Source organism: Ixodes scapularis, unplaced genomic scaffold (assembly GCF_016920785.2).
Source record: "Ixodes scapularis isolate PalLabHiFi unplaced genomic scaffold, ASM1692078v2 PGA_scaffold2__306_contigs__length_199485367, whole genome shotgun sequence".
In the NCBI taxonomy this organism is placed as follows: domain Eukaryota; kingdom Metazoa; phylum Arthropoda; class Arachnida; order Ixodida; family Ixodidae; genus Ixodes; species Ixodes scapularis.
The window spans coordinates 16,628,560-16,645,870 of record NW_024609857.1 but is presented as its reverse complement, the minus strand read 5'-3'; the positions used below and the strand labels follow the sequence as shown (position 1 = coordinate 16,645,870).

General features: G+C 46.2%; 1 protein-coding gene across 1 annotated transcript; it reads left to right on the top strand.

The window, feature by feature from the left end:
• Positions 1-514: 514 nt before the first annotated feature.
• LOC8041429 (phosphate carrier protein, mitochondrial) lies at positions 515-16,673 on the top strand. The gene is made up of 7 exons (XM_002414657.5): positions 515-819; positions 1,545-1,663; positions 2,005-2,184; positions 3,006-3,187; positions 4,824-4,996; positions 7,456-7,566; positions 16,405-16,673. Exons 1-7 carry the CDS (start codon positions 675-677, stop codon positions 16,566-16,568), a joined length of 1,074 nt encoding a protein of 357 aa, XP_002414702.2. The 5' UTR covers positions 515-674; the 3' UTR covers positions 16,569-16,673.
• Positions 16,674-17,311: the final 638 nt, after the last annotated feature.

The window sequence follows — 17,311 nt, the reverse complement described above, 5'->3', positions numbered from 1 at the left end:
AGAACTTATTGTTTCAAGTTTTCTTGTTTGCATTTCGTTCACTGCCCCAAAGGTTACTTCACCACCATGTTGTGGTGCGATGCAGGCAAAACAACTTTCCGCTTTCTAACAATGTGTATCCGAGGTAGGGTGTCCGATATCCTCAATTTTTTTGGGCTTGTAATATGTGGCAGCGGCATCACTGGGCTTTAGATTAGTTTCCTAACAAATCAGTCTTTAAGTTGCACCTAGTTCAACCTTATTACTATACATACTTATTGAGTGGTCTAGAGTGGTCCCGGACAGCTACCGCCATCTACACGTGATCTTGCCTAACATTCGATTCCGCCTCTGGCCGTGTTCTTTGAACTGCATTATTTAGAGGAATAAAACTAAATAATATAGGTAATTAAATTTATCAGCTAAATGTCGTCATATAATCTAAGAGTTAAAGAAGTTTTAGAATTTTTAAGTTGTTATTTCCTGTTGCTAACCGGTTTCAGCTGCCAAATCTTTCGGTCGCTCGAGTTGGCAACGCTCGAACGCTCGAAGGCGAATCACGTGGTTTTTAACCGGGTCCTCCGCCATTTTCTCTCAAGTTCGGCGAGAGGTCGGGCACCTGTATCCTGCAGGTGTTCTCCTTGTATTTAGCTGGTTCTGGTCTGCGAAGAATTGGCCACCTAACTTAAGACACGATGAATAACTTTAGTCAGCTTCTCGAAAGCGCCAAGCGCAGCCCTTTCGCCAGGCCGTTCACAGCGCATTGCGACGCGCCTGGCGACGTCTCCAAGCCGGTATGCCCCGTTGCGCCGAGGACCTTCGGTGCTGCGGCCGCGGCGGGTAAGTCGAGATTTTTTTTTTGTAGCAACCAATTTTATTTCGGCTCCAAACTGCAACAAGGAATGTCGGACTCAAGCGTGTACGCCTTCGTTAAGGCCATGATCCGCCTTTAGGAGGAAGAACCTAGTGACCTTGGGAAAAAATGATAGAGGACAGCTGCGAGTGACGGGGAACGTGACTGCTTTCTTCCGGGGTTTCACCGAACTCTGTCAAAGCTCGGCATAGTTCAATGAAAGACGCGCTTAGATTGTTCGAGCTTGACGGTCATGACATTAGTTTTGGCATGGGCCTATGAAGGTGACCGGCGGTGGCCTGTACTCGAAGTGCGTCTACATCGTTCACGGCGGTTCTGAATTAACCTCATTTTCAGTTTTGGGCGGGCGGCGTGGTATTTTGGAGGACGTTGGTAGTCTAATGAGATCGTTGTTTCGATTGCTGTCGCCTCTTGATTTTAGAATGTAAGAAATATGCTTTTAGGCTAGGGGTATAACTGTTAAAAGGCAAAGCAATTGTTACACAACTCAAAACTACTGCGGATGTTAGAACGTCGAAGAAAGGAAAAAAAAACCTGATGCTCCTAAAACAAAATGAACGTCAGTATGGTTGCTTTTTATGCTGCATGCATACGTGTGGCTGTTCCTGACGACCTCTTTCATCGTTTAGAAGTTCGGGCGTGCGTAACCCCTGCGCAAACGCCTCATTTCGGGGGTATACTTGAAACGCAGAACCGGTTGCCTACGGCTCCATGAAGTACTACGCCCTGTGCGGCTTTGGAGGCATCCTCAGCTGCGGCATCACTCACACCGCCGTCGTCCCGTTGGACCTCGTCAAATGCAGAATCCAGGTAATTATGTCTCAACATGCTCCTGCAGTATTGACAGGTGTGATTGGGGCGTACACCCAATAACCAACCGTGTTCAGCTCTGGCACTAAAAATATAAGGGAGGAGATTTAGTTGTTATGCTTCCAGCAGGAGTTTCCTAGCTTTGATAATGCTTGGGCATCTTGTGCGAGAGCACGGCGAAAGCCAACAACACATGCTGAAGGCTGCACATTTGAAGAAAACACCCTGTCATTCTCGCCTTGTTAGTGGCTATGCCTGCTTCTGTTGGGAACATTGTTGTCCCGTCAGTGTCTTTGTTGAAGGTCGCCATATGTCTGGAGCTTATTTGTGGCTTTTTGCAGACCAATCCAGCGAAATACAAGGGCATCTTCCACGGTTTCAACTTGACCGTCAAGGAGGAGGGCATGAGGGGCCTCGGGCGTGGCTGGGCACCCACCGCCATTGGCTACTCGCTGCAGGGCCTGGGCAAGTTTGGCTTCTATGAAGTCTTCAAGATCCTCTACAGCAACATGCTGGGAGAGGTGAGGCTGTTCTTTTGCTGGACACGTGTGCAGCTGCTGTCTCTTTGTTCTCGACTGCCAGCGTTTTAGTTTTTTATTGTCCCATTGCAACTGCTTGCTCAGGGTAATGTACTCTGTTTCAACTATTTTGTGCTGCATTGTCAAGAATAGCGTAGCTTCTGCTGTGCTTCCATGTTGTCAAAGCTACTTACATGTGCAAGTGCAATTTAATTTTATTTACATTGCTCCTACATTGCCTTGTGGGCATTATTGGGGGAGGGGGGGGGGGGACTTTTTTATGCATTCAGACGAGCAGGAAAAGTAAACTTGTCATCAATGCACACTACCTGTTCCGCAAGGTTGTTCCACTATCTGGACGTCTTAACAATAAATTAATTCGCTACAAGTCTGTTTTGTAATTACATACATCAATGTCTCTGGTATTATTTCAACAAAAAGAGCTGTAGGAGGGCTCCGCCAGATATGCTGTTTTATAAATCCCGGCGTTGTTTTAAAATGTATGAAAAAACTTGAGTGTTCATTTTTTTTTATTCTTATTTCAAACTATTCCCATCCCAGCATGGCTTTCAGGGCCGACGAGCTGTTGTAAGGTTCGCGGTTATTTTTTACAATGTAAAATCTTGTGCTGTCTCAGCAGCGTGGGGCTAGCATTGTCGCTTGCCATGTCAGGTTTCATGGCCTGTTCACAGAAGGAGAGGGAAAGGAATAAAGAGCAGGTTTAGTGATCTCAGAGTTAAAATTCTCGCTGAGCTGCCGCTGGCGTTGCCAACCGAAAGAGCCCACCGTGCGGTGTTCCTTCTCTGACGGGGAGTTCTTGCTAGGAACTGTCGTACCTATGGAGGACGTCGCTGTACCTGGCTGCTAGCGCCTCGGCGGAGTTCTTTGCCGACATTGCCCTGTGCCCAATGGAGGCGTGCAAGGTGCGCATCCAGACCATGGCTGGCTGCCCCCCCTACCTGAGCAAGGTGGCTCCCATGATCCTCAAGGACGAGGGGCTGCGCGGGTGAGTTGGCGGTCTACCGTGCCTATTTCTTTCTCCATAGCAGCCACGATAGATAGCTGAGGAACCCCCAACAGTACCCACAGTGAAACAGATTATGCGAGCTTAGAAACTCCGACATTACCGTATTCACTCGGCAGAAAGGGAGCGTGCAATAGACCATATGCGAAATGCACAGCGCCGTCTAGTGGGGTGAAGAAGAACATGCTCAGTCTCACCTGTTGGCTTCGGCATTGGTAAAGGACAGGGCGCAAAAGTGTAGTTCTGAAGAATCCTTCGCTTGTTAACCACTCGTGCTGAGAAAGCACTTTGGAAAACAAGGTGCCCGCGCTCATGTCTTTGCCGGCATTCAAAGCCGAATTTCGAACTGGAGTGTTCGTCTGCCATGTTTGTTGCGGCGAGTAACCGGCGGGCGACAAGCAAATACAGGTGCAAGAAGCGCATAAAATTATACTAAAAGTCATAAGTGTGGGTGAGGATCAATGGTGGTGAGCAGTAGGCCCTGGTTGTTACCGACAATGCTACGAAATTGACTAACAGCAGAGGAATCTCGAAGTAAGAGATGGCAGCGCACAGAGTGTTGCCAGACGCTCAAACAATTTTGCGTATGGTCGATTGGGAACCTTTGATTGCAGTAACCTTTTCTTTTGCTTTCTGAGATTTCTTTAGTGTCATGCCCGAATCACGTGGTGTGATTCTACTGGCAATTTCTCAGTTGCGACGTCGCTCGTGTGGCAAGAAAGTGGAGAGACGGCTGCGATGCTGTCGCTGCAAAATTGCGAGCAAGATCGCATCATGTGAATTAGGCTTTATATGTCAGAACACAAAGTAATTTCAATTAAAACTTAGAAAAATCGGCTGCATCAACAAGCTAAACACGGCGACATCCCCGAGACTTGCGTGGATGAAGGGTAACAACCGAAAGACCGTTCTTTCTGTCCACCTTTGATCTTACTCTTTTAGGGGCGAAGCTCCTTAGGGTCTAGCCTTCTCTGTCCGGCATCCGTGCTCAGATCGACCTTGCTGGTGCTCGTGCTCGTGATCCTGCTCGTGAGCTCACGTGCTCGTGTAGGGAAAAAAAAATTGTTTGCGCAGTCGACAGGATTCGAACCTGTGCGGGGAGACCCCAGTGGATTTCTAGTCCATCGCCTTAACCACTCGGCCACGACTGCGGGACGAAGAGGGCTCCGAGATGTGGTAGTAACTCAAGAGCTGGGGATGTCATGGATGAAACGTTGCATGGAGCCGCTCAAATGTCTCAGGAGAGGGCGCTGCGGTCAAATGCGTATATAATCGCGTTAGACTTTGCATGCATTGGCTCAACATTTATAGACGAGAAGGCGCTGCGGTCAAATGCTCAAATGCGTATATAACCACGTTCCATACCACACATTCTCTTTCTGCCATGGATGATAATGAACGAAAGGCTCGGCATGCTGCGGCTCAGCGTCTACGCAGACAAGCACCACCAGAGCTTCGCCCCAATCAACATCATTTTTGCACCCCAGTTTTGGGCTTAACGTTGCCGTGTTTAGGAGTCACCAGGCCAGCAACATTTTCTTTGTACGCATCGAAGAGGTTCTTGCGTTCGCTTGCTTTGACGACTCACTAAAGCCGTGTTCCACTCGCCCGTGTGCAGGTTCTACAAGGGCATCAGCCCGCTGTGGATGAGGCAGATCCCGTACACCATGATGAAGTTTGCCTGCTTCGAGCGCACTGTGGAGCTGCTCTACAAGCACGTGGTGCCCAAGCCCCGCGACCAGTGCTCCAAGCCCGAGCAGCTGGTGGTCACATTCGTCGCCGGATACATTGGTACGGGCCGTCTTGACCCCGACTATGCTTCAGAATTTCATGTGGGCCGGTGTGACGTGCCATTGCTGCAGGAACCATCCGTTGGTTTCACACTTGCGAATGCGGAGCATTTATTGGGCCAGGTCATGCTGACATGCTCCGGTGATGTCAGCATTTTGTAAAGTTCACCGTGATGCCATCGTGCCATCACTTTGTCAGAGACTGATCAAATCCAAGATGGGGATGCTTTTTTAACTTGGCCCCACCCCATTGTGGATCAGGTTTTCTGCAAGCATCTAGGGCATAGCACACATGGTAGAAACAAGCCCCAACTCCAGCATTTATGACTGCAGGGCCATATGAAAGCATTTAGTCAATGCCAGAATGTTCAGGATATATTATCCAAAGACTTAAGACCAAGTATCCAAAGGTTTAAGACGAAGGCATTGAATGATAATGTGCTTGGGTGATTTCATCTTAAATCGTGCAAGAAAAAATGGGTCCTCAAAAAAATTTTGAAAAAATATATGTTGGTGGAAAATGTGGGACTGGAACAAAACTGTAAATTAGAACTATGGAAATTTTTTTGTTCTTGAGTATTGGGCTTTGAAAGGGCAGAAGGTAGGCCTTGCAATTCTTGTAGCTTCACTACTGACACCTTTTTAAGTCTCGCAACGTTTAGATTGCCTTTTTCACAACAACTTTTTTTTTCTGCTTTATACTTTGTATAGAAGAATTAAATTTCTCAAGAGTGTTTTTTTTTATTATTTATAAAATAAATTTCGAATCTTGCACCTTTGACAATAATGGGCCTACTTTGGACCGAGCTAGCTTTTGATGTACAATTATTTAAGGCACAAGAAGCATATCAAATGAAAGCTTCTGTCAAAGCCTATTTAAAATTATAATATTGTTAATTTAAGTATAGTTCACATAGAAGAAACAACACAGAAGAAAAGCTAAACATACACAATTCAAGGTCATTTCAAAAATTGTATTTTTATTAATTTTTTTTTTTTCCAATTTTTTAATATGAAAGGTTTTTTATGTCTTCTTATAAATGCAGTAAAATTGATTCGAGATTGAATCACCCACTTATTGCACTTCTATAAGTGATAGCATCAAAAGGCATGGTTACGCTTAAGGGGGGACACTACCCAGAAAAAACAATTTCTGCAAAAAAAAGTTGATTTTGAAAGATCCCATATTTACATCCACCAACATCTAAAGAGTATTCCCAGAAAGTTTTGTCAGTTTACACTGCATAGTTAATTTTTTTATAAATTATTTTGGGTCCACCGATGCTAAAGAAAAGGTAGGGGTTGGGGCACTTTGAATGCATATTTCTCCATTCCACTTTTTGGCATAAATTTCACTTTAGGAAAACTATCGTTTTGTTATTACGCAACTTGGATTCATTTTTGAGTTTTTCTGGGGTGAAATTTTAAGGGGAAGATAACTATGAGCTTGTATTTTTTATTTTTGTCATTTCTCATGCTCAAGAACTAAAAGTTTGGACAAAGGATGGAAATCTAAAAAACTGTATTTGTGTTTATGTGGCTTTTTTGTCATGAAAGATAGTATAACATAGAAATATAGCTCCATAGTTATCTGCTCTGAACTGTCCTAATGCAATGTAACATATGAAAACAACAAATTTGTAAGTAATTTCAAAACGATAGTTTTCCTACACAGACGGGCCCACTATCGTCTTTGAACGTTTGCAATTTTTTTTGTACTTCACCCAGGTTAACAAAAATTGGCAGAAATGTTCTCAACATCAACAGAAACAAGCCCTGTAAATATAATTTAAATCAGACAAGTGGTTCAAAAATTTACTTTCTTGGGTAGTGTCTCCCCTTAAAACACTGAAGTCTGCTGGTGTTCATGAATCTCATTCTCACTTAAATTCCTCACCCAAAATCCATCAGCTTCTGTCAGCAACTGGTAGAAGTCTGTTATTGTCCAATACCTGACAAAACTGCAGGTTCGGTGTCATATTTTAATGCAACACTACTTTGAAATCCTGAGCATCTGCCAGTTCCAGAGTAAGCGCCCACTTCTCAATTTTGTAACATTTGGAAAACACACAAGGGACGCATCTCTACATGTCGTCGTCCTAAGAAGTGCTCATCCCCCGGACTGGCATGATCATTTCAAAATATTAAGTGAGCGCTCGAACAAGATTTTACGGTAGTCATTTTTCCGAAATTTTTGAAATGCGCCCCTTCTAGAGGTTACCCCTAGGCTGCCATAGTTTGAGTATATGCTTTGAGGATGCATAGGAAACAAGTGCTGCATTAGTGCACGGTGCGAAGTCAAGTCTATTCGCACGCATCGTGCAGAAAGCGATGCCCAGAATATGGCGGTTGTCAGTGTTGCTTTGTAGACTTTTGAAAAGGGTCTATTTATTTTGAAGTTACTTTTATTTGCAGTAAGTAAGTGTAGTCAGCAGCGTAACATAAGCGTTTCCGTTTCAGCTGGCGTGTTCTGTGCGGTGGTCTCCCATCCCGCCGACACAGTGGTCTCCAAGCTGAACCAGGAGAAGGGCAGCACTGCCATCGAAGCTGCCAAGAAGCTTGGCATGGCCGGTGGGTGGCACTTCGAAGCATTCTTTCATGATTGCGTCGCTGTTGGGTTTGGAGAACCATGCGGCAAAAGTTATTGTAGTGGGGAAGATTGCACGTATCGGTTGGCTGTGGGTCATGCAGCTATGGTCGAACCTTATTATTGTAGAGTGGCATAGAGTAAAATACCGTATACACACAGTTTTTTTTTCTCTTTTTTAGTTTTAGTGAAGGTTGGGTATGGCAGTTGTACACAAAGAAAAAAAAAAAATTTTTGTTCTGAAAAATATATTTTTGGATCAAAAGAAGTTTTAACTTGCTTCCTTGTGTTAAAAGAAAAAAAAAGAAAAGGAGTGTTTATTCTTGTTACGAAGAAATCGGCTGTTAATGTCCGTACTGCAATCACTAGTCCATACAATCCTCTTCGGAAGTAGGCACCACATCGTCAGAAGACGTCTCCACGTTGTCGTCCCTATCCTGATCCCTGATGATGTCATCCTCTATACCATCCAACTTGTTACAGATGCCTCTGACCTTGAAGCTCTTCCCTATGATCCTGAAGGATACCGACCCGCACGTTTTAAGAATACAATCTTGCACATGGAGGGCCGCCCTCTTCAGCTGACCAGTCAGCGTTTTCTGGTGGGCGGTTGTAGCCATCCACTCAGAGTGTGCGCGGCGAAGTGCACACTTGAAGGGCCGATTGACTGAAGCTTCTAGTGGCATGCCTGTCATAGCCCCAGGTATAACGGTTAAGTCCGTGTCAGAGTCGCCAAGTCATTCTCACATATTCTCGGTCAGATGTCCTTGAAAGCTACCAAGGACAAGGAGGCACAGCGTGCTGAGGTCTGCACCTGGCCGCTTTTCTCAAACACACGTCGACCAATCTTTACCCAGCACGTCCGCCATCTATCTTTTTTCTTGTGCTCCGACAATTATGCCGCCAAGAAATTCCTTCGTGGGTACTCGTTTCCCTTTAAAGACAACGTAAGGTGGTAGTTTTCGCCCATCTGTTGCGATACGAGGCGTCGTTGTCTTTCGGTGTCCGTTGTGTGAACTTGAACGCTCTTCTTCACCTTTGCCTCCACTATGACGTTGTGCTGGGTGCACCAAACTAAATCGGAGTTTGATCTGCATGGCCTGCCTGTGAGAGTATGTAACCCGTCCTCTCTGCGCATCTTGATGATGATGATTTGAAATGCCAGCAGGTTCTGTTTGTACTCCGCAGGTAGACGTTGACGCATTGTTTTCCGACAGCAGAGCGACGGGCCTTTTCGCGTTGTGAACTGCCGTATTTACCCATTGCTGATTTCAAACACTTGCCCTGGAAGCTTCTTACTTGGCACAATCTCCAGCACCCTCAAGCGCAGCATCTCTGTCGAAACTGCGTAACCATTGCTGCGAGTGTCCGTCATGTACTGCAAAGGCAACTCTTCTACCTCGGGAAACGTGCTCTGCTTTCTTTGGAGAGCCTGCATTGTTCACTTCGTCTTCCTTAGAGCGTCTTTTCTTGGAGGCACCAACAACATACATATTTTTCTTCAAGTTCGATCTTCCGTCCGGCGGCTCTTTTGCCATTTTGTTTAGCAAAAAAAACAAGCTTCAGCTTAAAATGGGCTCTGTAGCTCACATGCTCACCCATGGAGCTAGTCGCTGGCAGGAGATGCGTAGTTGCTGGCAGGAAGGTTAAAGGGATACTACAACGAAATTTCGGCGCTCATTTTTTGGTCTATATGTGTTCAAAAGAGCAGTATCACATGGAACATACCAATATCTTGTTAAAAAAAGTCTCGAAAAGGAATTTTAAACGATTAGCAAAGAGCACCTGGTGGATGTCGCTAACGCCTCGTTTGTAATGCTCGTCTAGGAACCTTCACAGCTAGTGACGGAGGTTGTCTCGTCTCCGGCCACGACGAGAGAAGGGTGGAAGGGGGAACTCCCCTCTTCCCGAGAATCCCTTTTGTGTGTCGCAGAAGTCGCTATTGTCCCCCTAGAAGATTATAGAAGATTAACCCGTCACTCAAAATTCGTACAAAAGCAGCCGCTTCGGTGGCTGGAACGACTAGGCCATCCTCTCGACGTCAACCTCGCCGTAGCTTTGCTCGTCTTGAGACGACCTACGTCACGATTGCGTTGGATGTCACGTGCTCTAAGCTGGGCCTTCTCCGATCGCTTTCCAGAGTGGGCCGTTTATAACGAAAAATACAGCCACCAGGATCAAAATACAAACGTGCGATTGTCATTTACGGATATTGTGGATCATATTCAACCTATTTTTGAACACGACGGGAATATTTCAAATTTCGTTGAAGTGTCCCTTTAGCTGTTCGTACGCTTCGTGATTATGTTTGCTGCGAGCCCAAGATGGCGCATAAATGTATTGACAAACAGCGCAAAAATTTGTGCGCCATCTGGTGCAAGCTGCCTATAGAATTTTCTGGAGTCTCATGTCGTAGTGCCACAAAGCAGATGGCACTTTCAACATTTTTCAAATCACTGATATGCGGCCTATACGCGTGTAATTTAGAAATATATTTTAAGGCGAAAGCCTTGCTTGTCTCATTGAACGGCAAATCGGAGTAAATCGCCGTAATAATGTGATTGAGTGGCATGCGCTGCTCAATCGTGGGCTCAAGGGCGCCCCTCGTCCTTGCGGTCGTCCTAGAAGTCGTCCTGACCTCTAGGACGACCTCACTTATTACAGTACGTGTAAAACAAGCGGCGGCGGCATTGTTGTGCCCGAAAGATGGTCATAAAATGTCATCATGCGTCATCAGCGTGATGTCATCAAGCTTATGTCATCAGCATGATGTCACCGCCGGAGCGCCGTGTGCAAAAGGTGCGCTTCGTGTGATGGGCTGTCAGGCGACCGCGTCTACATCTACGGCCTCGATGTCAACAGCAGCAACTACAACTACGGCAGCTTCCGCAGGCAAACGCCGCCCATGCAAGTATGCCACAGCCTACTTAGGCGTCCTCCTTTAGGCGTCGTTCTTGTCGTCCTCTAGGCATCGTTCTGAATGTCATCCTTAAGGTCATCCTAAATGTCACCCTAGAGGTCGTTCTTGACGTCGTCCTAGAGTTCATCCTAATGGGTGTTCTTGACGTCGTCCTAGAAGTCGTTCTCTAGGCATCGTTCTCAACGTCGTCCTTGACTGGGTTTCGCCTTCCTACTTGTAAGCAGTCTTAAAGGGATGGTGAAGCGAAATTTTGATTTTGGAAACAATGCAGGAGCTGTAGGCGGGACGCTACAATCCCTACAATGCTACTCGTAAAGCAATATCTCGAATGGACAGTCGTATTTTTGGAAAAAGAGGTAGAGACTGAACGAGGCCGACGAGGCACGCGACGTTAACATATGCAGTTTCCTCCTCTCTTCGCTTTGCCCCCTCAAGGCGGCGAGGCGAAGAAGATGCGAGGCCGTTCCCTCTCCTCGAATTTTCTCAGAAAAACAAGACGTCAACCTATGTGTCAAATGTGCTTCCTTTTTTTAAAAAATATGGTCATCCGTTTGAGGTAATGTAGTATAAGTCAGGGTGTCTACCGACTGGGAAAACCGGGAATTGTCAGGGAATTTTAAGACACCTGGAAAAGTCAGGGAATTGTCAGGGAAATTTCCAAAAAGATTGCCGAGTCAGGGAATTTATTCCATGCTTGCCCGCTTACGCTAGAACAGGCAGGCACGGGCAGGCATAGCCACGAGCGCAGTCAAGTGCGGCGTCGCGACCCCCTAGGCGCGATGCGACCCGCCCAATTTTTTACACGCTGCGCTTCACACGAGAGCATGTGCGAATCTGGCGGCTCGTCATTCTTTTAGTACACTCTAAAGCCATTAAATAAGCTACACTTTAGAGTAGCAACGCTAAAGTATGGCGGCTAAAGAGTTACTCACAGTCACTAGTGAAGCAGAGTAGCAGCGGCCATTTCGTTTAATTCGCGAGTCTAGTTAGGTGGTGTTGCTCTAGTATGAGGCGAAACAGTTACTCTAGCGGATACTAGGTGGCGTGAGTCACCACTCACTCGAAAGAGGACAGTCGTCGTCTATTCATCTACCCTCTGAGAGGTGCGTGCCTAGCGATCCATTCGTTTGTCAGATATGGTGTTTTCGCGCTTCCCCGTAAACGCAACCTGGACGCCTGCACTCTTCGAGCTCTGCCACGTGTGTTTGTGGCTTTGGGTAGGGCTTTCCATTGTGTTATTTTCTGTTAGTGGAGATATGTGAAAGTGACTATGTCGCTGTCGAGAATGTGCTCCTTCAACCTCAACGGGACAAACCCGGACATATCCACGAATGCAAGTTGGATTCGGCCCATTCCAAATGATCCAATTAGTGCTCACTGCACAATGTGCTGCAAGAAGTTCTCCCTGAGCAACATGGGGAATAGGGCGATTACTACTCATGTTGAGGGTAAGAAACATCAAACTGCTATGAAATATCTGCAAAGCGTTTCCCAGAGCCCAATCATATTTTTCAAAACTGCGACAAATGTGGACTTGCCTTCCAGCAGCGGGTGTTTTTTGTCCGGAGGTAGCAATGGTGCTTGTAGGGCTCCGGCAATGTGTCTAACCACAGCCACGGAAGCTCTTAGCCCCTCTGTGAAGACGTGGGTGGTGGCTTTTTATTGAAGAAGGAAGTCACAAAGGCTGGGGATCATGTTGTGCTTGAACACTATAACTACTCGTGGGTCTTTCCATTCAGCGGCAGCGTCTGTTTCGCCGTTTCTGTTGATGTTCCCCATGTGTGAGACCGCCAGAAAAATACAGCTTGGAAAAGACAAAGTGCAATATACCATATGTCATGGTATCGCCCCATACTTTCAAGAGAAGTTGCTAGCAAGCCTCTCTAGCTTCCTATATCTGGTGGTTGCTTTTGATGAGTCACTGAACAAAGTAACTCAGAGAACAAATGGATGTACTGTTCAGGTACTGGTACCAAACTCACTGAAACAGTAAACCTGGGTCAATGATGTATTCTAAACATCTTCCAAAGTTTGCTTTATCTAACTTAAATAAAATATTTTACTTTGTGAATAGTGTCTATCATATATTGTGTTTTGGTGTTGGTAGTTGTGGGCCAGGGAATTTAATTAAAATAGTCAGGGAAAACCTGGAAAAGTGAGGGAATTTTAAAAAAACAATTTGGTAGACACCCTGATAAGTGATGTTTTGGTGTTTGTAGCATCCCATTGCACGCTTTTGCCACCGTGTTTTGTGGAATCCAGACTTCGGTTCAGCATGGCTTTAAGTGTACTTGTGTAACTTTTTTAATGCAAAAGCATTAACTGTCCCATGGAGCGAGCCAACATCATCAGCTTTGAAGCCGCGCCAGACGGCACCTTAAATCCTTTGTCCAAGTGAAGCCAGCTCCCAGCTATGAAACTATGCGAAAAGCCTAGTCAAACGACACCTAGTTTCCCCGATCCCAAAGGAGTGGAGTAAGGCTGATTGATTTCGGCTTTGGTCCTATTGGCTGGCACACGTCGACGAGGCTCCCAATGGCCGCTGCACGTCGGTTTCGACGACCGGCACCCTATGGCACTGCGTGTCCGCTAGGCAGCGGCTCCACTGCTCCATGCCCAAGGTCAGCGCGCCGAGGGCAGCGCGCGCGCTCGACCGTCACGCAAGTACTTCGCAGACGAAGGAATGGAGCGGAGTCCCTTCCTTCGTCTGCTAAAAAAAAAAGCAGAACACGCCTTTTTTTTTTTTTTTTTTTTTTTTCAGCCTTTTTGGTTAGTAGTTGTAGGTTCCGCTAGATATGAGCGCTGCCATTACACGCACGTTTACGGTAGTTATGTCCAATGTCTGTTAAACCAGACGCAGGGGTATAGAAATATGCCATTGCGTCCCTCAAGCCTTATTATGAATGTGCAGATCTTGTCTATCATTCTGTGCTTCATTTAAAACAGTAATAGGAACGTAAAGAGGTCACTGTACCACTGGAGACACAATGTTTCCTTTGTGGAACAGGTCCACAATCCCATTTGGCCGCAGTTAGCTTCTCTAAGTTTATGACAAACCTTTCGCCATACAAATGGCAAATAGTCTCAAGTCTGTCCTTGAGAAGAAAGGCCATACTGTTTGCTTTTGCTTAGAGAATGACATTAGGAAATTGCAAGTGCTCTGTGCTTACATCTTGAAACTGGAACTAATTTACATCCATGACTGCATAACGGCAAGGTACATCGCGCTTCCTGTCCATTATTGTGGCATTGTCCATGTAATCCTCTTCAGTAGACAGTGCTAAGTAGAAGCTTGAAGTCTGCAACAACATACTTCTTACTGCCGCTGTGCATCGTGCCAAGCTTTTTTAGGGGCAAAGCTCCTTAGGGGCTAGCCATGTCTGTATGTCCGTCCGATGTAAGGTGCTCGTGTTCACAAGCACGTGCTCCCGTGCTCGTGTAGGGAAAAAAACAACCGCATCTCCACGTGGTGAATGATGTTGATTGGGGCGAAGCTCTGGTGGTGCTTGTCTGCGTAGACGGTGAGCCGCAGCATGCCGAGCCTATCGTTCGTTTTTATCCATGTCAGAAAGAGAATGTGTGGTATGGAATGTGGTTACATAAACATTTGAGCATTTAACCGCAGCGTGGCATGGATGAAAACGAACGAAAGGCTCGGCATGCTGCGGCTCAGCATCTGTGCAGACAAGCACCACCAGAGCTTCGCCCCAATCAACATCATTCACCACGTGGAGATGCGGTTGTTTTTTTCTTTGAACAGGCAGGCTTGTGCCGCTTCTCTTTGTTTTTTTTTTTGTCTTTGGATGACTGGAAATAGGGAAACCGGGAAATTCAAATTGCATCTTAGCTTCCGCAGGTAAAGGGAAAGGGGGAAGTCAAGAAAGGCTATGGTATCTCTTCCAGCTCTGTCGGGTGTTTGTCACTGTCCATGGATGGCGCCACTATTGCATGCTTGTTTATGTGTTCAGTTTGGAGGTGGACACCACCCAAAATACAGTCGAACCTTGTTATAACGAACTAGACTCTGGAGCGGAAATTTGTTTGCTCAATGCGATATTCGTTATAAAAGTACACACAAAAACTGACGTGAACGTTCCCGCAATCGAGCCAGTGTAAGAACGTCCACGGTACTAAGATATAAAAACACGCTATTGTGGACCGCGAGATCCTTACCTGTCACTAAGCACCATTAGAAAAAATAGATCGGAGCATGAGGATATCAAGTTGCAACACGAGAAATGACGTTAGCTGGGTATTCCATTTATTTGAAAACGTGATTTTGGGCTGGTTCCTCTTCACCTGGCGCCATCGCGCTGGAGCCAACTGCTGCTCGCGCTGAAATTATCATGCTCTAACAGACATTCCAGACTGGATGCTTTCGTTTGAAGAAGCTGACCAGACACCGGCAAAGTTCGCACCGTTACGTCCTTAAACTTTGAGAACAGAGCCTCTTCTATGTCCGGGTCGAGGCAAGGCCTAAGACTCTTTCGGTCAGTCTTTACGGTGTTGTTTGCATAGCAGATTTCAATCTTCTTCCTTGCACTCAGGATGGTAGATATCGTGCTTGGTGCAAGCTCGAAGTCCGCACTGATGTCTTTTTTTCTTCCGGCTGCTATCTACCGCCCTCAAAACCTTCACTTTTGTCTCCAGAGAGAACTTTTCGCTTCGTCGCCATTTGCTCCTCCGCTACAAGTGGCGTGGATGGCGGTTGGCTTTAGTCTGCACTGGTTCTTGATGCTTCGCATAGAGACAAGACGCGGCGCAACCGCCGTTATTCACCCAGTTCATAGGTGGCGCTATCTCCCAAAACGCACATTTTGCACATGGGCGATCTAAACTTTCCAAATTTTTTGTTTCGAAAGTACTTTTTGTATTTCTTATACTCTGCTTTTTAATAACCTTCGTAGTATTTTGTGACGCTAGGAAAGCAGGAATTGCTTCGCTGTAACCGATAGCACGTCAGATTTCACGGTTTCGGTTTCATTATGTAACTAGAACACCCATCCAAATAAAGCATGGCCAACCAAACTTCGTGATTAGTTCGCTATATTCGATAATTTGCTATATCAGTGTTCGTTATAAAGAGGTTCAACTGTATTAACTTTTGTGTGTCAGGCTATTGTAATGCTACAAATGTACACAAATGATTGGAACATTGCATTCGTGAATTGCTTTTGTAGGCTTTTCTAATCTTTTGCTGCCAGCTTGTATACTTTCAGGCGCATGCGAACTAGAAATTGCTTCACCATAGCAGATGCTGCGGCAGATCTGGCATTTTCGCTTTTGTTACGATGGGTTAAACCAGGGGTGGCCAAACCGCGGCTCTTTGCTGGTCCAAGTGCGGCTCGCGGATCCCTCGTAAGGGGACCCACCCTCCCCCCCTTCCCGCATTTCCCCAAGAAAAAAAAGAAGGGATTTCAGGCAGAATGAAGTACGGCTCGCGGTTGGGCAGCCTTGTACATCCATACGTACTGTCGTACAGCCTTCTGCACTCATACGTACAGTCAGACTCTGAAAAAATATTTAAACTTGCCCGCCGCCGCCCCCCCCCCCCCCCCCTTCCCCCCCGTGGCTCTTAGAAGTTTCGTAATTCCGTTTGCGGCTCTTAGGCCTGGTAGGCCTGGCCACCCCTGGGTTAAACTCCCATTGAAATGAAGCCTGACAAACGATATGTTGTTTTTACTTTGCTAAATCAATAATCATATCTCTGCATTATAGCGAGGTTCATCTGCGTTTTATTTCTGCCAAAGTGACCTTTCCTATTACTAAGTTACTTGTAATCCTCCTTCTTTTTTATTAGTACATAATTAGAATGCACTAGTCCATAGGTGATATGTTTAGAAGAGTTGCAGAAAGGTATGAGATGTCCACCATGTTTGTTTCTCTCGTCCATTGCACGCAGGTCTGTGGAAGGGCCTGACTCCGCGTATCATCATGATCGGTACGTTGACGGCGCTGCAGTGGTTCATCTACGATGCGGTGAAGGTGTGGCTGCGCCTGCCCCGGCCCCCTCCCCCCGAGATGCCGCAGTCCCTCAAGGACAAGCTGGCCGCTGCCCAGAAGTGAGCCCAGGACATTTTGGGCACCGTAGCTGCAATACCCGCCCACCAATTGCTCCTAGCGTGTTCTGCCCTTGTACAAATACATTGCCGAGGAAGAAAAGGAACCATACACAGTGTGTCCTCTCCTTCTTTTGTGGGTCTGTTTTTGTGCCAAAGACGACACCATAGGTTTCCATGAAAGGTTGCGAAAGCAATGGGCCTGTGAGCGAATGGGACAAGCAAGGAAGGTAACAGATTTAGCCGATCTCTGCCCTTGTTCTTTCTTTCGACTGATGCTTAGCGTGGGCACGACGCCGCGTAGACAAGCTGCCCGCTCTGTCTACCATCTGTGTTTGCCATGCTGAGTTCGCTCCCCAAAGTAATTTCCCCTGCTTGACATCCCAAAAACTGTTCGCATCTAGCATTGCTCTGTCTTATATTCTCAGGCGGATTGATTTGCAGGACTGGCTCGAAGCTCGGATTTAATGGTTTCCCCCCAGTGAAAGTGGCAAACGACAGTAACGTGCCATGTTTTTCGTGTATCTGTGCTGGAATGTGCTTCTAGAAAGTGCTTGTAAATTCGAGAGTCTGGTATCTACTGTGGGACGACAATCGCCAGTGTCGGCGGCGGGTAAAATTTATGCGAGGTATTGTTTCTCCACTTCATCTGATATCTTGGCACTCTCTGGTGGATAGAGTTAGTCTATTCAAAATGAGATAATTGTGACTGTTTTTGCCAATGCATGGAAGCATCGGCTCAATTTTCAT